Here is a 23,503-nt window from a genome sequence, read left to right as displayed (position 1 = left end):
TGGCTATCTTACAGGAGGAAAGGAAGGGGCCACAGATAAAGCAGAAATGGGACAGTTTGGCAAGAGGTGAGGCAAAGACTGCTGCGCACACTTTGAGAACTCTATTTCCAATTCCATCATGTGCAGATGCCTCATTTATTCTCGCTGCTGCAAAATCCATCAAGTGTCACGAGGTCGGAACTTCACAGTTTCCAGGTGATTGTCGATGCAAACTGTGAGATCAGGAGGGCCATTTTCAGGGTAATCAATTGTAAACTTCAATACAAAATTATCACAGAGGATATCTGCTTTCCCCCAAGAGGTAGCGAAGGTCTGGCCATCCTTCTGAAAAATTTGGATATTAGAATGTCGGCCTTTCCCTTATATCCTCTTCTCGTCCCACCACCAATCACAGGGTTTGGTCAGTCCAGCAGTCAGACGATCTGATCAGTTGGGGACTTGCTACCGCACCACTCCTGATGACGTACATTGAAATTACGGAGAATCATCACATGATCTGAATCAGTGGTTTGGATGACAGAATCCAGGTTATCAAACCAACAGGGCGATACAGAGCGCCAATCAGTAGGCACCCTGCGTGTGTCTTCACAGTGCACCAGATGATTTCAGATCAGGAGGTTCCAGGTTTTGATGATGTTGAACCTGGTGTATCTATCTATAATTCCAGTAATCTCTGTGTGTGTGTCTGTGTGTTTGTTTGTCTGTGACCGCTGTTTCTCGACAACCACGGGTCCGATATACTTGAAACTTGCCAGGTATATTGCTGGGGACCTGAGGATGTGCCTTTTCAAGGTTTCATATTAATCGGAGAAGTAGTTACCGAGCTATGGCGATTTATTTACCAAACTAATCACAGAACAGGTTGCGGGGTAGGCCAGCCAATCACAGAACACGTTGTTGCGTAGGCGTGGCCGATGTGAATTCGAGGCGTAGCGGGCGCCATTTGGAGGAGCTGGGAGGACTCAGTCGTGATAGAGTGAGCCTGAGTGAGTATATCAAGACAAGAACAAGATCTAGAAGGAGGTATGTACGGTGCGATTCATATAATATATTGTTTAGTTATCGTCGATGAGGAATTTGGGGTCGGAATGGGTGATCGGCCTGGGTGACTGGGTCTCGACTAGATGCTGGGCCGCACCAAGGAACGGGCACCCACGTACGGGCACGTCCTAGTATTGTAAAATCAAATAGTAATTCCACTACAATCATCAGTGGGATCTTGTCTTATAGGTGGCTCCTAATATCCACTGAGAGACACATAATAATCAGTCACAGTATAATTTAACAGTGATTCAGTCGCAACAGTAATGTCGGCTTTACTTCGCTTGGCGCTATGAGCAAACGCTCCAATATTTGGCCGAAGACCTCTAACATTAGAAAGAAGTATCCGCAAGCGGCGATGTTGAAATACTCCCTTCATATTGTTAGAACCCATTATGGTACAAAAGTGGTTGGGGAAGAATTGGACTACAGTATCATCAACAGGACGAGATTCATGCCTTCCACGGCTTCGCGACAATGCGTACCCACCATCTTCCCCATGGGTGTTGTTTTGTGGTTGCCGTTGGCTAATACTAGCTCATCCACCTTTAATGGCATTTGCTCCATCAAAGGTTTCACTACCACTCTCGGCTACCTGAGTTGCAACAAACTGGTCCAACTGGATGGGTGTTTCTAGGAGACACCAACTCCTTACTGGATGGCCGTTGGCTCCTGAAGGAAGCTTATCCACCCTTTGGCAGGTGTCATTGTAAGTCCTGGCAGGGTGTCACAATCACCCTCCTCATTGCCTTGCCAGTGAGGAGTGTCAGTTTGGTCGCCAACAACTCGACCATGCATCAAATAGCACTGAGTTACATGTTATAAGTAGCAGTCCCAAAAGACTGACCTGACTTGCAAATCTTCAAAAAGCCACCAGCCCTGACGGATGAGACATCATGAAGTCGCAAGTGCACTTTGAATTATGTTCCTGGTCCACTTCTTCTTTGTTTGTATGCAGCACAAGGCTGCGGGGTAGCATCATTGGTTGAGGGCACGGCTGTGCCGCTGAGGCAATGTCCTCTGCTGGCTAGGGCTGGAATTTGGAATTTGGCCATGGTGCCGGCGACAGCTCACCCACTCTTCATGAAGGACACCATGGGATCTTTAAGGGCCACCAACGAATTCTGGAAGACGGACTGTCCGTTTAACGTCCATCTGAAGGACAGCACACACATTGATGAATCACCCTGCCTGCGAAACACCAGCATGACAGTTTATAGCTGGATCAGGACTGAAACCCAGGATAGGCAGCTTAGCCTAGAATGTGCATATCTCTAGGCAATCCTGTCAATCCTCCTGGTCCACTGTTGTTTTGTCTCTGTCTGAATCCATTTGGTGCAATTTTGTGAAATTTCAATATCATCTCTCATTTCTATTTTAATGATACTCATATCTACCTGTCCTTCAAACATCATGACATGCTCTCTTCTACAACCCTTAATTCCCGTCTCTCTGAAATTCAAACATGGATGTACATGAGCCTTCTGAAACTCAATGCTGTTGGGAATGATATGCTGGTTCTTGGCCCTAATTCTGTTATTCACAAGCTTCAAACACAGATAGTAAAAAAAGCTTAAAGATCACCACTGATCTCTACTTTCATCATTTCAAATGTATGTACCACCTCGCAGAATAGCCGAGAGGTATGTGCAGGTGTTCCAAGAAAACCTTTCGTGCATTATGTATATTGATAATATCATTAATATACATTTTCATCCATCTGACACATATTGCCCAAATCTGCCATACTGTAATTAAATCAGAGGACAATTGAAACTTTGGTACATGCTCTCATAATATCACATTTGGATTACTGCAACTTAATGCTAAGGCAGCTTAACTGTTTATTAACCCCGCTGGACTTAATCCGAAACAGGGGCTTATGGATTGGGTCTCGACCATCTGTCCGTAACCATAACTCGGAAATGTATGCACCGATGTTGTTCATATTTGGCACAAATATAACACATGATGGTGAAGGAGCTGGGGCTCCCACGTCGATCGGAAGAATGGACGCGACAAAAAGCTGGAATTCATCCGAGTTGCTTTAATCAAATCAAACACTCAGGCACTCTGAAAACCCGTTTATCGGGCAGCAATATATATACCAATTATCCCGGAGCGTTTGCCCAGGCCCGGCGCCAGGGGGCGTGGCCCAGCGTCCTGGCTGCGGCCTGGCAAGTTGAGGGCGAGCCTGCCCGGGCGTCCCGACCGAGGCCTGGCAAGTTGAGCGCGGGCCTGCCCGGGCGTCCTGGACGAGCCCGGCATGGTGATCGCTCCACGTCCTTGATAGGTGCAAGGCGATTGTGAAAACCCAGCGGCAGCCGCTACACACGTCCCCCCAGAATCGACTTGCACCGGCAGGGTCAATTTGAGGGGGGTCCTGATGACCCGGCCGAAGCGACCCCTGGCGGGTCGTGGGAGGGGGTCCGGTGAGGTGGTGGGCGGTCGAGTGGGGGGCACCGTGGACGGGGGGTGGCCTCGCCGTGGCGGAAGGGCCACCCGTGGTGGGTGGTCGACGTCCACGTGCGCCGGCTTGAGGCGGTCCACCGCAATCCGGTCCGACCTGCCGCCGATGTCGATGACGAACGACTTGTCGTCCCGTCGCAGCACCCGGAAGGGCCCGTCGTACGGCGGCTGGAGTGGCCACCGATGTGCGTCGTGACGCACAAAAACATACTCCGCTGTGCGGAGTGCTGGGGGGACGTAGGACTGGGGGTCACCGTGGCGGGATGTTGGCACGGGGGCTAACCGTCGGGCGGCCTCCTGGAGGTCCGAGCGCTGGTGAGCTGCGGACCAGGGACTGGTAGCGTCGGGCACGAATTCGCCCAGGACGCGTAGCGCCTGGCCATAGACAAGCTCGGCGGTGGATGCCTGGAGGTCCTCCTTGGGGGCCGTGCGAAGGCCCAAAAGGACCCACGGCAGCCGGTCGGCCCAACCGCCGTCTTGAAGGCCGGCCATGAGCGCGGCCTTCATGGAGCGGTGGAATCGCTCGCACAACCCGTTTGCTTGGGGGTGGTAGGCCGTAGTACGGTGGAGCTTGACCCCCAAGTTGCGGGCGACCGCGCCCCACAGCTCGGAGGTGAACTGTGGTCCGCGGTCTGACGAGATGTCCGCCGGTGCGCCGAAGCGGGCGACCCAGGTGGCGATGAAAGCCTGCGCCACGTCGGCGGTGGTGGTGGAGACGAGGGGAACGGCCTCCGGCCACCTGGTGGTCCTGTCCACCATGGTGAGCAGGTGTGTGAACCCCCGTGACGGGGGGAGGGGGCCCACCAGATCCACGTTGACGTGGTCGAAACGTCGTTCGGGCACGGTGAAAGGTGCCAGCGGGGCCTGGGTGTGTCGGTGGACCTTGGCCCGTTGGAAGGCCGTGCAGGTGCTGGTCCAATCGCGGATGTCCCGACGAAGGCCGTGCCAGACGAAATGCGCCGACACCAGCTTCTGGGAAGCTTTCCGGCCCGGGTGGGAAAGGCCGTGGAGGGAGGCGAAGATGCGGCGTTGCCAGGTGACGGGCACGATGGGGCGAGGCTGGCCTTGGGAGACGTCGCAGAGCAGGACAGTGTCCGCGCAGGGGATGTCGGCCAGGCGGAGGCCCGTGTCCGCCGCCCGGAGGGCTTGCACCGTGGTGTCGGTGGTTTGGTCCGCCGCCATAAGCGCAAAATCCACGCCCAGGTGGACCGCGTTCGCGCTGGCCCGGGAAAGACAGTCGGCCACGGCGTTGTTTTTGCCGGCGACGTGCCGGATGTCCGTGGTAAACTCCGACACGGCGGAGAGGTGGCGCTGTTGGCGGGCCGACCATGGCTCCGTGACCTTGGCCATGGCGTAAACCAACGGCTTGTGGTCGACGAACGCCGTGAAAGGTCGGCCCTCCAGGAGGTGGCGGAAATGGCGGACGGCCAGGTGTAGACCGAGGAGCTCCCGGTCAAACGTGCTGTATTTGAGCTCGTTCGGCCGGAGCTGCCGGCTGAAAAAAGCGAGTGGCTGCCAAACCCCGTTCACCCATTGCTCATGTACGGCGCCCACCGCGTAGTCGGAGGCATCCGTGGTGAGGGCGATGGGAGCGTTGAGCACCGGGTGAGCGAGCAGTGTTGCGTCGGCGAGGGCCCGCTTTGAGCGTTGGAAGGCCGCGTCCATTGCTGCGGACCAGGCGATGTCGTGCTTGGCCGGCTTGCCCCGGAGGGCTTCGTAGAGGGGCCGCATGAGTTGAGCAGCGCGGGGCACGAAGCGGTGATAAAAATTCACCATTCCCAGGAATTCCTGCAGGGCCTTTATGGTGCGGGGACGCGGGAACGTGGTGATGGCCTCGACCTTGGTTGGCAGCGGCACGGCCCCGTTCTTGGTGATGTGGTGGCCCAAAAAATCAACGGCCGTCGTGCCGAAGTGGCATTTGGCCGGGTTGACGATGAGGCCGTGCTCGCTGAGGCGCCCGAACAGTGTTCGGATGTGGAGGAGGTGCTCGGCCCGGGACGTGCTGGCGACGAGGATGTCGTCCAGGTAAATGAAAAGGAACGGCAGGTCACGCAGCACGCCGTCCATCAAGCGCTGGAACGCCTGAGCCGCGTTCTTGAGACCAAACGGCATCCGCAAGAATTCGAATAAGCCGAACGGCGTGATGACTGCCGTTTTAGGGACGTCGGCCGCCCTGACAGGTACCTGGTGATATCCCCGTATGAGATCAATTTTCGAAAAAATGACCCGTCCCGCCAGACGGGCGGAGAAGTCTTGGATATGCGGGATCGGGTACCTGTCAGGGGTGGTAGCGTCATTGAGACGGCGGTAGTCGCCACACGGGCGCCATCCACCCCCCGGCTTTGGCACGATGTGCAGTGGCGAGGCCCACGCGCTATCGGAGCGCCGCACGATGCCGAGGTGCTCCAACGCGTCGAATTCGGCCTTCGCTACGGCGAGCTTGGCTGGGTCGAGGCGGCGGGCCCTGGCGTAGACCGGCGGGCCCGTGGTTGGTATGTGGTGCTCGATCCCATGCCGTACTGCGACGGCCGAAAACGTCGGCCGCGTGAGGGCCGGGAACTCCGTGAGCAGGCGAGCAAACTCGTTCGCCGCCGGGACGGTGCATGCCAGCTCGGTCGGCGCGGAGCTGCTCAATGTGCATACCAGGGAGCTGAAGGTTTCAGCGTTGATTAAACGACGCCGTTGGACGTCCACCAGCAGTCCGTGTGCGCAGAGGAAGTCGGCGCCTAGCAGAGCCATGGGCACATTTGCGGTTACAAACGTCCAAGCAAAGCGTTGGCCGCCGAAGCAGAGGGTGACGTTGCGCGGGCCGAAGGTGCGGATGGTCGATCCGTTGGCCGCAACCAAGGAGGGGCCGCAAACCGCGGATTGCCTGTCCTGGTCAGAGGCGGGTATGACGCTCAGTTGGGCGCCGGTGTCGCACAGGAAACGCCGTCCGGACGCTTTATCCGTGATGAACAGTAAGTTGCCCGTGTGGCCGGCGCTCATGGCTGGTAATGAACGCCGGCCCGGCCGTTTCCCGGCCTGCCGAAGGTGCACGGGGGTCGGCATGTCCGGGCCTTCTGTCCGAACCTGGCATGATAGTAACACCACGCTTGGTCAGGTGGAGGCCCCGGTCGTCGTGCTGGAGGTGGTCGGCTCGGTGTAGCGGCCGCCAATTGCGTCGGCAGTTCGGCCGTCGACCGTGCCGGGTGCTCGGGCGCCATGGGTGTTGCGTCGGACGGTGGTGGGTCCCATGTCGCCGCTGCGATGCGCTGTCCTGCGGCGGAGATCTTGTCGGCTTCTCTGGCAAGGGCCCGGGGATCTGTGATCGTCGTGCTTGCCAGGGCGAGGCGTACTGGGTTAGGCAGCTGACGGAGGAACAGCTCCCGGAACAGGAATGCCGGAGAGTGCTCGCCGAGCAGTGAAAGCATGTAGTCCATTCGCTCGGAAGGGCGCGTGTCGCCGAGCTCAGGCAGTTCGAGCAGGCGCCGTGCGCGTTCCGCCGATGGGAGGGCGAAAGCATCGAGGAGAAGCTTCTTAATCGCGCCGTATTTGTCAGCGGCTGGCGGGCTCTCGAGGAGGCTCAGGGCGCGGGCCGCGGTAGCCGAACCGAGCGCAGCTACCACATGGTGGAAGCGGGTGTCGTCAGCCGTGATGCCTCGCAGGGCGAACAGGGACTCCGCCTGTGCGAACCAAACCGCCGCGTGAGCCTCCCAGAAGGTAGGCAGTTTAAGGGCGACTGCCGTGTCCATGTCGATAGGTCACCAATGAAGGAGCTGGGGCTCCCACGTCGATCGGAAGAATGGACGCGACAAAAAGCTGGAATTCATCCGAGTTGCTTTAATCAAATCAAACACTCAGGCACTCTGAAAACCCGTTTATCGGGCAGCAATATATATACCAATTATCCCGGAGCGTTTGCCCAGGCCCGGCGCCAGGGGGCGTGGCCCAGCGTCCTGGCTGCGGCCTGGCAAGTTGAGGGCGAGCCTGCCCGGGCATGCCCGGGCGTCCCGACCGAGGCCTGGCAAGTTGAGCGCGGGCCTGCCCGGGCGTCCTGGACGAGCCCGGCATGGTGATCACTCCGCGTCCTTGATAGGTGCAAGGCGATTGTGAAAACCCAGCGGCAGCCGCTACAATGGTATATATATGCACATCAATTTGTTTCACGATGAGATCAGAGATGGCCGACTAGCGACCATTTTAGTTGTAAATAAATAGCACCCCAAAGCGGGCATAACCCCTCAGCCCATGCATGGTGAAAGGAAGCTGTGGCGGCCATATAATGAAAATCGCGGCGTGCCCATTTTGGAAAGGCACCTTCCTCTACTCAACCCCAACACACACTGCAAAAATGGCTTTAATCGGACAAGCCGTTCTCCTTGAAATTGACAGAAACCAGAAGTTGACGGACGCCCGCACCGCCCGCCCGGACAACATCCCTGACGACATCCCCGATGACAATACCCCTTAGCCCATTGGGCTGAGGGGTGAAAACCCAAAGTTGAACACATCCTCCACCATTTCTTGAACATGCATTTACCAATCTTATTCAAACTTGGCACACAGATGAATGATGAATGGCTTACATATGCACGTCATTTGCTTTTGAGAGCAGATCCAATATGGCCGACTGGTGGCCATTTTGTTACTTAAACGTGTTCCCCAACCATTTCTCGGACATACATGGACCGATTTTTTTCAAACTTGGCACAAGCACAGCACATGATGGCATACACATGCTCCTCACTTTATTTTGCAATTTGATTAAAGATGGCTGAATGATAGACTGGAGGCCATTTAATCTTTCAAAAAAACCGGTATAGAACATGTCCTCAACCATTTCTCGGAGATGCATTTACCGATCTTGTTCAAACACGGCACACCGATAATGAATGATGGCTTACATATGCACGTTATTTGTTATTGAGATCAGATTCAATACTGCTGACTGGCAGCCATTTTGTTACTTAAACGTGTCCCCACTCATTTCTCTAACATACATGGGCCAATTTTGTTCAAACTTGGCAAAAGGCAATATATCAAAGTATACAGTCGTGGCCAAAAATATCGGCACCCTTGCACGTTTTTCAAATAATGCACTATTTCTTCCAGAAAACTGTTGAAATTAAAAAAAAATTTTGGTATCCACATATGTATTTCTTTGGGTTGCAGTGGAGCAAAACAAAAAAAGCTGAAAAATTACTAACTCTTAGCTTATTCCACACAGAAATCCTTAAATGGCCCGGACAATATTGTTACGTTTGTGGGGGTAAACAATGAAATACCTTAGGAAAGTCAGAATCGTATAAATTAGCATGCTCCGAGTGCCGCGAAGAGTAAGAAGCCATCTCAATGTATCTAAGTCGGGTCGAATGTCTGGTGAAGTGTTTAGGTGCCTCAACACGGAGTGGAGTTATGCTATCTATAAGGTTAAATTCCCCTGTATGTGCTGGCCTCCCTGTGATTTTTCCCTAATGTTCTTATAAAACTCAGTCGGCCAGGCAATGGACTCATACGCTCACAACGCCGCAAGGTCCGACAGATCCAGCACATTTGCCAATCGGCAAGTAAACCCTAACGTCATCCGAAAAGAGATTAGACTCCACCCCCCGATGACTCGTAATGAGGAGGCCACGCCCCGAGCTTTGTGACTGGTTAAGAAGCCATGGAGAGATGAAGAGAGATCGATGATTGGACAGTGTGTGACGTCAGCGGTGGAACATTCAAGAGCTGAAGGGAAGAATACGCCGTCTCGCCATCTTTGTCTCTCTCTCTCTTCTGGTTCTGGCTGCATGGCGGACGGTTGCTCCTCTCGTGCGCGCCCGTGCAGAGAACCTTCGGAGCATTGTGGAGTTTTTTGCAACATTGGACGACGGGGGTGTTGTTGGACTGTGGTGTCTTTCAGGGGAGCTGGGGCTGCGTTGCGCTTGGCGGTGGAAGCGAAGAAGGGCTGGTTAAGTGCCTGCTCGTGCCTGGGTGTTTTCTGACACGCGGCTTTGGCACCATTATCGGGGCGTGTCCCGCACAAGCGGCGACACCCGCAGCAACGACCAACACCCCCTCGACGCACTTTGGGGCAAGAGTTGAGGGTCTTGTCAATTTCCACCTACAGTAAAGGAAGTTATTTTAATTTATCTTTCTCCCTTGTTTGTATATGAGTCTGATGGAGACATCTTGTTTAGCTGGTAGTTTTACCACAACGTTCATTTTTTTTTTATTCCCTGCTTCATTTTAATAGATTGATTTGTGTTGCATTTTCAATGGTGTCGGGTTTCTGTGTCTGTGGTTTTTGGACTACCCAGGTGTGTTCCAGACCAGGTAAGGCTTCGGGCTTTGACCGTGCGCACAAACAGATAATTCAGCCACGTTCGAAGTCCGCCTCGGAGTTAAAGCTTGTTTCTGCTATTCATATGTGGCGGGTCTTCATCGGCCACGGACAGGACAATATTAGTGGCACCTTTTAGAAGTTGTTAGAAATAACTAGATTTCAAGCAGGTGATTCTCCTTTACTTTGGAATTGTAATCATGTATGGTGAGTTGCAGGTGCCTGCAATATATTTTAAAATCACTCATTCAACCAGTTTGAATAGAGAAAAGGAGTCATTCTGCTGTTTTGTGTCACTATGTGTACCACAATGAGCATGAAGAAAAGAAACAAAACCAGAGAATTATCTGAGGAGGTCAGACACAAGATTGTAGCTAAGCATAGACAATCTCAAGGCTACAAGTCCATCTCCAGAGACCTTGATGTTCCTGTGTCCACCGTACGCAATGCTATCAGGAAGTTTAAGGCCCATGGCACTGTAGCTAACCTCCCTGGACATGGCCGGAAAAGAAAACATGATCGAAGATTGCAGCAAAAGATTGTTCGAATGGTGGAGAAAGCACCTCGATCAACTGCCAAACAGATTCAAGCTAAGCTGCCCTTCAGACACAAGGTACGACAGTTTGAACTCTCACCATCCGTCGCCAACTCAATGAAAGGGGGTTCTATGGTAGGAGACCCAGGAGGACCCCACTGCTGAGAGACATAAGAAAGCCCGACTGGAGTTTTCCAAAAACACATGAACAAGCCAAAAACCTTCTGGGAGAATGTCCTGTGCACAGATGAAACCAAATTCGAGCTTTTTGGTAAAGCACATCATCTCTATGTTTACAGAAAACAAAATGAAGCCTTCAAAGAAAAGAGCACCTTCCCTACAGTCAAACATGGAGGAGGTTCAGTGATGTTTATGGGTTGCTGTGCTGCCTCTGGCACTGGGTGCTTTGAATGTGGGCATGGCATCATTAAATCATGAGATTACCAAGGCATTCTGGAGCGCAATGTTCAACCCAGTGTCAGAAAGCTGGGTCTCTGTCGAAGTCCATGGGTCTTGCAGCATGACAATGACCCCAAACACACTTCAAAAAGCACCCTGGAATGGTTCAAGACAAAATGCTGGGCTGTTCTGAAGTGGCCAGCAATGAGTCCAGATCTAAATCCCATTGAACACCCTTTGGATGGGTATATATTTATGGATGTAGCGTATGATGCAATAAAGAATAAAATGCCTCTGCCAGTGTTTTGTGGTGTGGCATGCCCCCCTCCCCATCCCCCTCCCCCCCCCCCATCCCCCTTCCCCATCTCCCTTCCCCCTTCCTCCTTCCCCTTCCCCCTCCCCATCCCCCTCCCCCCCCCCATCCCCCCTACCACAACATCGAGTCCCTACTATCATTCATTGTTGAAATGAATGTTTTTGAGATTCCAAGTTAAAAAAAAAAAAACGTTTTTCAGTGACACATACATACGTACATGATGGAAGCACATCGATTTTTGTGATCCCGCACAAAAAAAGAGCACTTCACGCCATAAATAATGTATAAGGACGAAGGGACCAACACACACCATGCCACACCACAAAACACTGGCAGAGGCATCCCACTAGATTCAGTACCCACTCTTCCCACTCTAGTTGAACCACTCTAGTTCAAAATATGTAAAAATGGTTTCCCGAAGACATAGAGAATCAAAATTCCGTTTCTTGATTAATTTGGGGGCGTAGAAATTAAATCTGAAGTCGCTTTTGTCCTCCGTCCTTTCATTTAGCCACAAATGGCGTTTGAAAATGCACAAACAGCATGCTTTGTTTAACTCTCATTGCGTCAATTTACATGTAATTGCAATAAAAAATACATTTCCGTAATCACATCAATGTCCTTTACAAAATGATGTTTTATTTGAAAAAGTAAAAAAAAAAAATTTCATGTGAAAATGTTCACACATTCCATGCACATGTGTACATCACAGGTCAATTCCGAATACATTTTCGGATTCAGCGTTGAATTTCATACGAGGAAGTGTATTTGCAAGTATGTGCGACTCCAAATAACAATTTGACACACGAAAAACATGTCACATCAACACTCATGAAAATAGCCATTTTTGACAATGTTGCAACGCCTGTGTCTCAGTAAATTGTGGTGGAAAAAAGCTATAATTTGACATGTACACTACACTAATAGTGTAATATAACATATATGAAAGGTTTCACGATATGTAATTCACATGTGAAATTACACAGCCAAACTCATGGTCAATTTCACATGATTCAGGAAGGTGAAAAGCGGGTTGTTTATGCTATTTTCTTGGCCGCTGTATATCACAGGTCAATTTCACCTACATTTTCGGATTCAGCGTTCAATTCTGTACATTTCAGTGTATTTTGAGGCATGTGGGAGTTGAAATAAAAAAAATTAGGCCCAAAAATATTTGCACTTACAATATAAAGGCCTTCAACTACAACATCGTTTCCCCCATTTTCTTCACACTTGTATATCACAGGTCAATTTCACTTACATTTTCGGATTCAGCGTTAAATTCTATGCAAGTGAGTGATTTTGTTTTGTATGTGTGACTTCAAATAACATTTTAACACACGAAAAACTTTCGTGCCAGAACTGCCACTTTAAAACTGCTGGCAGTGATGACCGGTTTACTCGCACCCACTTTTGATACAACCCCACTTTTGATACAACCCCATTTTTCATGCAACCCCACTTTTGATACAACGCCACTTTTCATACAACCCCACTTTTCATACAACCCCACTTTTCATGCAACCCCACTTTTCATACAACCCCACTTTCATTGGACATGCTTTGACACAACCCCCTTGGATACAACCCCGACACACACACACACACACACACACACACACACACACACACACACACATCCCCCCTACCCCCCCCCTCCCCACACACACACACCCCTCCCCCCACATGCACACCCCTCCAAACACACACACACACACACACATCCCTCCCCCCCCCCCCCCCCACACACACACACATCCCTCCCCCCCACACAAACACACACACACACATCCCCCCTACACACACACACACACACACACACATACACCCTACCCCCACCCACACCCTACCCCCCCCCACCCCTCCCCCCACACACACACCCCTCCAAACACACACACCCCTCCAAACACACACACCCCTCCAAACACACACACACACACACACACACACACACACACACACACACACACACACACACACACACACACATCCGACCCCCCCTCCTCCACACGCACACACGAACCCCCCCTCCCCCCCCCCCACATACACACATATCCACCTCCCCACACACACCCACACATATCCCCCCCCCCCCCACCCACACACACACACATCCAAACACACACACACACACACACACACACACACAAACACCCCCACACCCACCCCTCCCCCCACATGCACACCCCTCCACACATCCACACACACATATTCCCCCTCCCCCCCACATGCACACCCCTCCACACATACACCCCCCCCCCCACATACACGCATATCCACCCCCCCCCCCCCCCCACCCCCACACACACACACATCCACACACACACACACACACACACACACACACACACACACACCCTCCCCCCCACCACACCCACACAAACACACATACCCCCACCCCCCCACCCCTAACACACATACACATGCACACACCAACCCCCCCCCCCCCACACACACACACACACACATCCTTCCCCCCCCCCCCCCCCACACCCACACAAACACACATACCCACCCCCCCCCCCACCCTTAACATGCCCCACACACACACACACACACACATCCCTCCCCCCCCCCCACACCCACATCCCTCCCCCCCCCCCCCCCCACACCCACACACACATCCACACGTGTCAATCCATGCACTGATTGCAGAAATAGCCATTTTAAAAAGAAAATTAACCTGAAATTGCAGACAGAATTATTTATTTTATCTGAGAAGCTAAACGATTCTTCTTCTTCTTTCGTACCCCAAACTTTAGGTGAAATGCGATCGATTTTTAAAAAATCAGAATTTGAGCAAATCTGTTTCATTCCTTTGTTAATATGCCTCCCCTATTGATAAATCTGCAATTTGAATTTCATTTGAGGTTGAAATGACCGCGGGAGATCGTGTGATAATGATCACGTCCTGAAAGGAATTCTTCTTCTTCAGTGCGTCATCACTTTGAGTGAAATGCGATCGATTTAAAAATAGTCAGAATTTGAGCAAATCAGTTTCATTCGTTTGTTAATATGCCTCATCTATTGACAAATCTGCCATTATAATTTTTTTTGAGGTTGAAATGATCGTGGGAGATCGCGTTATAGTGATGATGTCTTGAATGGAGATCTTCTTCTTCAGTCCCTCACAACTTTGAGTGAAATACGATCGAGTTAAAAATAGTCAGAATTTGAGCAAATCTGTTTCATTCGTTTGTTAATATGCCTCATCTATTGACAAATCTGCAATTATAATTTTTTTTGAGGTTTAAATGATCGTGGGAGATCGCGTTATAGTGATGATGTCTTGGATGGACATCTTCTTCTTCAGTCGCTCACAACTTTGAGTGAAATACGATCGAGTTAAAAATAGTCAGAATTTGAGCAAATCTGTTTCATTCGTTTGTTAATATGCCTCATCTATTGACAAATCTGCAATCATAATTTTTTTTGAGGTTCAAATGACCGCGGGAGATCGCGTTATCGTGACCACGTTCTGGAAAGACAATCGGTGTTTCTTCTTCTTTCAACAATAAAGACTTATAGCTTCAAGACCGTACAAGCAATCATCTTGAAATTTTGTACACTTATTCCCCTTGATGAGAGCTACATTGCATTAAAAATTCAAGTCGATACATGCAGTGGTTAAAGAGTTACAAGCTTTTTAAAATTTAACTTCCATTATTTATTGCGGCCAAACCATGTGACTTATCAAAACGTCTCAAGTAACGTTGAAACAGCCCCCCATGAGGAACATTTGTGTAAAGTTTCCACTCGACATCTCCACAAATTATGGAGGTGATTCCATTTCTAGTTTGAGCTTTAAAACGTCATAACTCTGAAACCATGTGTCGGATGACGTCGTGTTCCATGACTTTTTTGTTCGTCATGGGTATGCGAATATGCATGCCAAGATTGGCCTCGATCCATTCAGCCGTTGCGGAGAAAATGGTGTTTTTGTGTTTTTTCACGAAAAACAAGATGGCGGCCGAACCATGTGACGTATGGCTTCGAAAATTTTTGCATTCTGAGTTTTTTTTAACTAAGCATCTGGAAAAAAAATCCCATTTTCGGGGGAGAAAATTTTTTGTTTGACGAATTCTAACCTCTTAACGTTAGCATTTTTAATATACTCGATACACATGCCTTTTGTTCCCATTGAAGAGTTCTTTAGAATGAGCCATTCCTCAAATTTTTCCATTGAGGCGTTTCGGAGATACAGAGGGGAAAAGTTGAATTTGTTTTACAAGATGGCGCCCATACCACGTGACCTATGACGTCATAATTAGCATTAAAAAATTATCGGAGCCGAGACGATCATTTAATGGAAAATTTCCTGTCAATCCGACCAGCGGTTGCTGAGAATATTAATTATGAAGTTTTCGGAGGTGCAAAATAGGGCGGAAGAATAATAATAAGAAAAACTCTAGCAGTAATAATAGGTTTCCTCTCCATTTCATGGACTAATCTAGTGGGTACTGAATCTTCCAACTAGAGTGGGAAGATCTGAAAACAGCAGTTGGGAGAAGGCACCCTTCAAATCTGGGAGAACAGGAGCAGTTTGCACAAGAAGAGTGGACCAAACTGCCAGTGGAGAGGTGTAGGAAGCTCATTCATGGCTATAGGAAGCACATGACTGCAGTTATTTTGTCCAAAGGCTGTGCTACCAAATATTAAGTCTAGGGTGTCAATAATTTTGTCAATGCCATTTCTTTTCATTTTCTGATTTAAAAGGATATATTAAGTTCTGAATCATATGTTTCTCTAATATTAACAGTGAAAGAAAGAATAGTGGAGACCAAATAATTTTGTCAATTTCCACTTATTTTTAGAGAAAATTGTGAGTTATTTGAAAAAAGTGCAAGGGTGCCAATATTTTTGGCCACAACTCGACATATGCAAAATATTTTGTTTTGTAATCCAAACAAAAATGGCCGACTGGCGGCCTTTAACTGCCTAGAGCAAAATTACTAAAACGAAATTACTAAAATATGGCTATGACATTTTATGTCTTTTTCTCCTTGTTTCTCCAGCCTTTACAGCTTATACAGAATATGGCAACGAGGCTTGTACTTATGAAGGCTACGTGTGAAATTCCACAGTGACCATTTATAGTTGGGCAGAGAATCAAACAAAGTGTAGACTGCTCAAAGGTGAGTATGCTACCTCTGAGCTATCCTGACACTTTACTCCAATAATGGGAATATCCTGGTAGTTCCCTGCACAAGGACCTTTGGGAACCTGACATTCTCCCGATATGCACCTCAATTCTGGAACTCGCAATCTTTTGAAATGTGTACGGCCTAATCAGTAAAAAAAAAAACCTCAACATAATTCAGCCAATATCAGCCCACTGCAGAACAAAGTCCTCCCTCAATTATTGAGGGGTGTTTGGCATACTCGCTGCGCTTGCCAAGCATGGGTTGGTAGAGTAAATAGCCATGTGAATCAAATCCACATCAGTCAATGGAGAAAGAAAGATCTGAAATTTTCTGTCAACCCTCGACTCTGATTCTGCAACTGGACCTGATGGCATCAGCCCACGGGTCCTAAAATCATGTTCTTCCGCTCTTTCACTCCCTCTCTCTGTTCTCTTCACCCTCTCTTTTGCTCAAGGTCATCTTCCATCTGCTTGGAAATCTGCCAACATCACCGCTTTGCACAAAAAAGGTGCAAAAACAGATCCCAGCAACTACAGACCAATCAGCCTTCTCCCAATTATCAGCAAAGTCATGGAATCCATCATTGCTTCAGATATGAAATCTTTCCTCTTCTCCAATGGCTTGATCTCTGATCATCAATTTGGTTTCAGACCTGGACACTCCACTCTGGACATGCTGCTTCTGCTTTCTCAACAATGGATGGAGGTCCTCAATGCCAAACAGGAAATTAGAGCAGTCTCCCTTGACATATCACGTGCCTTCGATACGGTCTGGCACCCCGCCCTGCTCACCAAACTCTCCTCTTTTGGTATCCATGGAAATCTCCACGCATGGCTGGCGGACTTCCTCTCTAGTCGTAGTCAACGTGTGGCCCTGAATGGGTTTCTCTCATCTCCTCTTCCTGTTCAGGCTGGAGTTCCCCAAGGCAGTGTTCTGGGCCCTGTGCTTTTTCTGGTCTTCATCAATGATCTCTCTGACTCTCTTGAAAATCCTCTCTATCTCTTTGCTGACGACTCTACTCTCTGTCGCTCCATTCTTCATCCCTCAGATCGGCAGTCTGCAGCCTCCTCACTCTCTGCAGACCTTGACAAAATCACAGACTGGGCAAACAAGTGGAACATGTCTTTCAATCCTGACAAATCTCACACTCTTACGATGTCTCTCCGAAAGGACCGACTGGACAACCCTCCCATCCACTTTCTGAATAATCCTCTCCAAGAAGTTCTGTCACTCGAGCTTTTGGGTCTCACTATCTGCCATGATCTTTCCTGGAAAAACCACATTTCAAATCTGGCCTCCAAAGCCAGTCGCCGACTGGGCATCCTCCGTCGTGCGAAGTCCTTCCTTGGCACACCTGAGTTCCTCACCACAGACAAGGCTTTCATCCGCAGCTCAATGGAATACTGCTCTCCCCTCTGGGCTGGTGCTCCTGCCTCACACCTAGCTCGCCTTCGCGCTGTTGAAACCAAAGCATTCAGAATCATTGGAATCTCCCGCGATGAAGCTAACTCCAAGGGCCTCTCACTCACTCACCGCAGGCAGGTTGGTGGTCTTTCCGTCTTCTACCGACTCCTCTCTGGCCTTGCCCCCCCCCAGCTCTCTCTGGGCTCTGTCCTGCAAATATTCCTACAGGTCGCACAAGATCTGCCTGCAACCCTCTTTTGGTTAAACTGCCAAAATCAAGACTCTCTGCTCACCTTCACTCCTTCATTCCTCTTTTCTCCCACCTCTGAAACAAACTCCCTCACTCTCTTCAATCCCACTCCACCCTCCAAGTCTTTAAAACAGCTGTTCACCACCATCTCTTATCTTCCCCCATCCAAAACCTTGATCTTTTCTACCCCCGCTAATTTCACCCCAATTCCACTTTTTGAAATACCAACTTCTGTCCTGGAAGTCCTTGGTGTCCTTGTGCTTTATACGTCTCCCTCCCCCCCCCCCTTCCCATGCCTCCTCCCCCCCGGGCCCTCTCCCTTCCACACATCTCCCTGCTCTCGGATGTTGTGTTTGTGTGCTTCCCCTTTTCTCCCCATCTTGTCTTCCGCTCCCTCTTTTTGTGTATTTTGTTTGTCTGGTCGATTTGTTTGTGAAGTAAATGTTAGCTCTTTCACGAGCCTCGATTCAGTATACAAAAAAAAAAAAAAAAAAAAAAGTCTAAAACCATGCGAGCAAACAATAAAAACCTTTTAAGTTAGTTTTTTAATATCTGTTAAAATTACATCTTTGTACACTTGCTTTTTCTTCATCTTAACTTTTCTTATCTCATTTCTTTTGTAAAGTACTTGTGAGATTTTACTTCTAAATTAAAAGCACTCTATAAGTGGGGCTGGCAGAATAGTGTCGACGTATGCACACACCTGTGAGGTGTCTGGCCTGGGTTCGAATCTTAGCCCAGCTATAAACTGCCATCTTGATGTTTTTCACAGGCATGGCGGTTCATTAATGCGTGCCGTCCCCTGGATGGATGTTACACTGTTCGTCCTGTCTGGCAGTACTACTTGGTGGATGTTAAAGATTCCATTGTGTCCATTGTGACGAGTAGGCAAGCTATCACCGGCACCCTGAACAAATTTGAAATTCCTGTTCTAGCCTACAGGGGGCACTGCATCAACAGCACAGCTGCCCTCGCAGCAAATGATGCTAAGCAGCAGGTGTGGTGCATACAAAAAAAGAAGAAGACTATATATACACAAGGGATTGGTATGCTGTGGAAACTGCAATGCAGCACAGTCTGTGAACATTGCATAGCTTGGAAGCAGTTGTTCACAGACATCAACGCTGTTTACAAGCCATCAAGAACAGGATTGAGTAATCTTCACAAAACAAATCCCAAAAGCTTCCTCAATTGTTTCCACTCGACATTAAACGCTCCCACAATAATAATTTGAAAGGCTTGAAGCTGTAACCTTCAGGAGTCACACGCTGCAGGTCTCTCAGGTTGTACAGCATGTCTGCCAACACGACCAACTTCGCATGGTTGCTCATCCTGGGAGCGGCTTTCACTTTGGCTTCCTTGCGCTGGGCCTGCGATAGGCTTCGGTCATCGGTCACCTCCATCACTACAGCCCGCACATTAGCACCAAACGCAGCCTCCAGGTCCTCGGGGCTCGTTGCCGTGTCCTCTACTGTGTCATGCAAAAGAGCAGCCTGCAGTGCAACAAGCAAGGAAATTATTATTGGGAATCTCCACATTCATTGGAATATGAACAAGTGAAAAGAAATAATGATTTTTGCAATTGTGAATAAACATTTACCACTATTACCTTCGCCACCGAAGGTGGACAGAGGTTATGTGGTGGTCAGAGGTTACGTGGTGGTCAGAGGTTATGCGGTGGATAGCAGTTATGTTTTCACCCCTGTCTGTTTGTCTGTGAGCAAGATATCTAACAAAATTATGGACGGATGCAGACGAAACTTGGTGTACAAGTTGGATGTTTGACAAGGACGAATTGTTTCGATTTTGTTGAAGATCCAGATCCGGATATGAGATTTTAAAAGTGATTCTTCACCATTGAGAGATAGGGCCAAAAACGATATACAGTATAACACAATATCTCAAAAATTTATAGGTGGATTCGGATGAAACTTTGTGGACACGTTGGCTCTTTGACAAAGATGTATTGGTTCGATTTTGGTGAAGATCTGGATCCGGATATGATAAAAGAAATTTTTCAAGTGATTCTTTACCATGGAGAGATGGGATCAAAAACGATACATAGCATGATATTTAAAAAAGTTGTGGATGGATTATGACAAAACATGGTGACATTGGGTAGGTGATAAGAACAAGCCGATTAGATTTTGGTTAAAGAACGGATGCAGATCCGGCCTATTAGTGGATACAAAATGTAAAGTCTTCAGCCTAGTGGAGGTATGCGCTCTAACGAGTGGAGTGTCGTTCTAGTTACCTGCGCCACCAAAGGTGGATGGAGGTTATGTTTTCACCACTGTCTATCTGTTTGTCCGTTTGTTTGTTTGTGAGCAAAATATGTCAAAAAGTTGTGGACGGATTCGAACGAAATTTGGTAGAGATGCAGCGTATGTGACAAGGACAAAATGCTTAGATCTTGGTGAAGATACGGATTCGGATCCGGCTACTGGAATTTTTAAAGTGATTCTTCACTATTGGGAGATCGGGCCAAAAACTATCCATAGGAGGATATCTCAAAAAGTTGTCGATGGATTTGGACGAAACTTATTGGACAGGTTGTGTGTGTGACAAGGAAGAATCGATTCAATTTTGGTGAAGATCCAGATCCGGATCCGGCTAGTAGAATATTTTAAGTGATTCTTCACCATTGGGAGATATGGCCAAAAACGATATGAATGAATGAATGAATGATCGCTTTAAGGCCATTTTCCCCGCTAGAGCGGGGGTTAGCCTTGCAGGCCCCATGACAATCATGGTTCCCTGTTTGAGGCAATGTTTTTTATGGCCAGATGCCATTCCTGACGCCAACCCTTGGTCGCCTCTTACGATGCGCAGGGATACCGTATCTATTCTAATTGGGGTACACACCGTGATCATTCATCCCAGCAAGCTGGTTCTCTATTTGCCGACCTCGGAAGGATGACAGGCTGAGTCAAACCCCTGGCGTTAATTCAGCGATCGACCGGGATTCGAACCCAGGATCCTAGGATCCCAAGCCGGCACCCTAACCGCTAAGCCAACACCAGGATATGAATATTCTACTAGCCGGATATAAAAACCACCTTTAGAGGCCATTTTTCCCCGCAAAGCGGGGGTTGGCCTTTTTCGGGAACCGTGGTTGTTGTTGTTTTTCGGTCCCCTTTTTGAAGCAATGTTTTACGGCCGGATGCCCTTCCTGACGCCAACCCTTTTTGCCGCCTTTAACGACAAACAGGGAATTACCAGTGAACTGGTACTCAAATTAGCCGACCTCGGAAGGATGACAGGCTGAGTCAACCCCCCTGGTGTTAATTCAGCGATTAGACCGGGATTCGAACCCAGGATCCTAGGATCCTAAGCCGGCACCCTAGCCGCTAGCCCAACACCAGGGTTATACTAGCCGGATATATAGCAGGATATCTCAAAAAGTTGTGGGCGGATGATTTTGATTAAATGTGATTCTGTATTGTGATTTTCTGGTCTACTCTGGGATACAAAACGTAAACTGTTCACCAGGTGGAGGTTTGCTCTCTACTGAGTGCCATTCTAATTCCAAATGAAATATTAAATTATTTACTACACTGTGACAAAAGTCCTTATCCATCGAGTTGCAAAATTCCACAACTTCCATCCTCAGTTTCATGAGTGTTTGTGGCCTTTGTATAAATACGAGACTCCTGAACTGCTCCAGTTCAAGCGAGGGTTACAAACAGGCCGTGTCATGCTTCCACAGTGGTTCCCATCTGGAAAGTTAAGAATTATAACTGCATCTTTAAAAGCATCATTGAGAAAGTCAAGGATAACTCTAAGTTGGGTGTCCATGCAAAAATTGTTATTTTTCAAATGTGGTAATTATGTCAATAGATCAGTCATGCTTCATTTCAGTGCAGAGAACCACTCTCCTGAACGGCACAAGAGGTCGTCACCAGTGATTGCAAGACTATAATCTAAGAGACAAAGTTACATGGGAGTGGAAAAAGTAGGGGTAGGTTAAGCGGTGTTGGCATGGTGAGCAGGAGACCTCAATTTTGAGAGACTGAACGCCACTGTTTATTTGTGCTCGTCATTTGGCTCTGCTCACTGGTACTTGGGTCTGCATTCTAGTGCTTGTCCAGGGCTAAGTGCCGGTGATTGGAGGGTGGGGCATGGGGGTGGAGGGGATGAGGATGTCACATTGTGCCACGCTGGCCGCTCTCTAAAGCCAGCTCTTCTCACCTTACCCCCATCTGCCTGGTAGACATTGTGTGTGAAAGGATGCTATTTATGGGAATAGCTGTTTTGTGTCGTCTCTATGTGTTCATTATTTATCTTTGCTCAAGTGCCCCTTTGTCTTATCCTTGTATTATTAGTGTATTAGTTCATATGCAAGGTCTCTCCACTTCTGTTATCCCAGCATCAGTCTTCATCCCAGTCACTGATTTAATTAATAAATTACCATTATAAAAGACAGTGTGGCCTGTTTTCCTGTCATCCCCCGCGAATTGGAAATGATTCGGATAACTCGATGGGTCTAAATTTTGGTCATTCTTTTTCTTTATAAGCAGCTGTGGTTATCCCAGCCAAAGTCACATTCCAGGTGGATATATTTGCCGCACAGTAAGACCATGGTCTTTCACTTTGAATGTTCAACTGTTCTGTTGGTGATTGCCCCTCCTGTTGAGGGTGAGGTGGAGAGGTTGACAGTTACACGACAGCAGATATATTCCCTCCCAGACCCATGAGACAGTACTTTTACTTGTACAAGAAACACCTGCTCCCTCTGAGAGTGGCAGGGAGAGTGAGGCAAGTTCATGTTGTGCTCTTGGATAGTAATACTCCCTCCCTCTGACAGTGGGTCAGTAAACGAGAGGCACTGTGGCACGTGCATAGGCAAAAATGGCAAATCGATTCCCCATTCTCGTGGAGGGGAGGGGACATTATTTTGTGCCCATGACCTGACCTTAGGTACCCCCACCACATATGCAAAATTTGGTGGAGATCGACCAAGCTGTTATCGATTCTATTAGGTTCAGACATCTGTATACATACATACATACATACATACATACATACATACATACATACATACATACATACATACAATTGCCAACTTTTAGTATGATTGCATTTTAGGCAGAAAAACAAAGTTATTATGCATTACCTGTAACACCACCAATTCGTCCACTCCTCCTTCCTTGGACAAAATATTTGCTACACCTAAGGGTTGGAGACAATTCACATGATGAAAGTCAGGATCGATAGCACAGTCACAACCAACTGCAACAGCAAATGCACAAAAGGATTAAATAATGCATCACCCGAGCGTTGCATAGTGGGACAAAAAACCCCCAAAAAAACAACATAAAATGACCAAATCTCACATACAAAAATTAATCTTCGGATCAAAATGCGACCGTCTCAATCGAGATTTAATTACAATTCATTGAGCGTGATAACAATATCACTAATCCTTTCTTTACCCCATGTGCATCGCACTGATTTTGAGATACAATTTCTCCTTTAATCTGATTCAGGAGAAATCCAGGAAAAAGATTCTTTTTTGAGCTTACGTGAATAGCTCTCCAGCATTCTTCTGCTTTTTTGGAGCTTAAATCTATCTCAACTTCCTTCAAAAGTATTGGTTGCCATTTTTCACAGATTAAGTTTCCAGACCACTTATAAA

The 23,503-nt window shown here is 48.4% G+C and overlaps 2 protein-coding genes across 2 annotated transcripts in view; one reads left to right on the top strand and one right to left on the bottom strand.

Moving 5' to 3' along the window:
• The window catches only part of HDDC3 (HD domain containing 3), a 39,009-nt gene that overhangs the window by 3,859 nt on the left and 11,647 nt on the right, over positions 1 to 23,503 (bottom strand). Inside the window, exons 2-3 of the mRNA XM_068113578.2 lie at positions 22,982 to 23,037; positions 19,118 to 19,358 (exon numbers count right to left, since the gene is read on the bottom strand). Of these exons, the coding sequence (XP_067969679.1) occupies positions 19,118 to 19,358; positions 22,982 to 23,037 (297 nt within the window). The remainder of the gene's footprint in view (positions 1 to 19,117; positions 19,359 to 22,981; positions 23,038 to 23,503) is intronic.
• The window catches only part of GNB1L (G protein subunit beta 1 like), a 567,228-nt gene continuing 551,298 nt past the window's right edge, over positions 7,574 to 23,503 (top strand). Inside the window, exon 1 of the mRNA XM_078776520.1 lies at positions 7,574 to 7,629. The gene's annotated coding sequence lies outside the window, so the exon portion shown is untranslated. The remainder of the gene's footprint in view (positions 7,630 to 23,503) is intronic.

The sequence above is a fragment of the Myxine glutinosa genome, chromosome 4 (assembly GCF_964187855.1).
Source record: "Myxine glutinosa chromosome 4, kmMyxGlut1.1, whole genome shotgun sequence".
Lineage (NCBI taxonomy): Eukaryota > Metazoa > Chordata > Myxini > Myxiniformes > Myxinidae > Myxine > Myxine glutinosa.
This window is presented reverse-complemented; position numbering and strand designations above follow the sequence as displayed.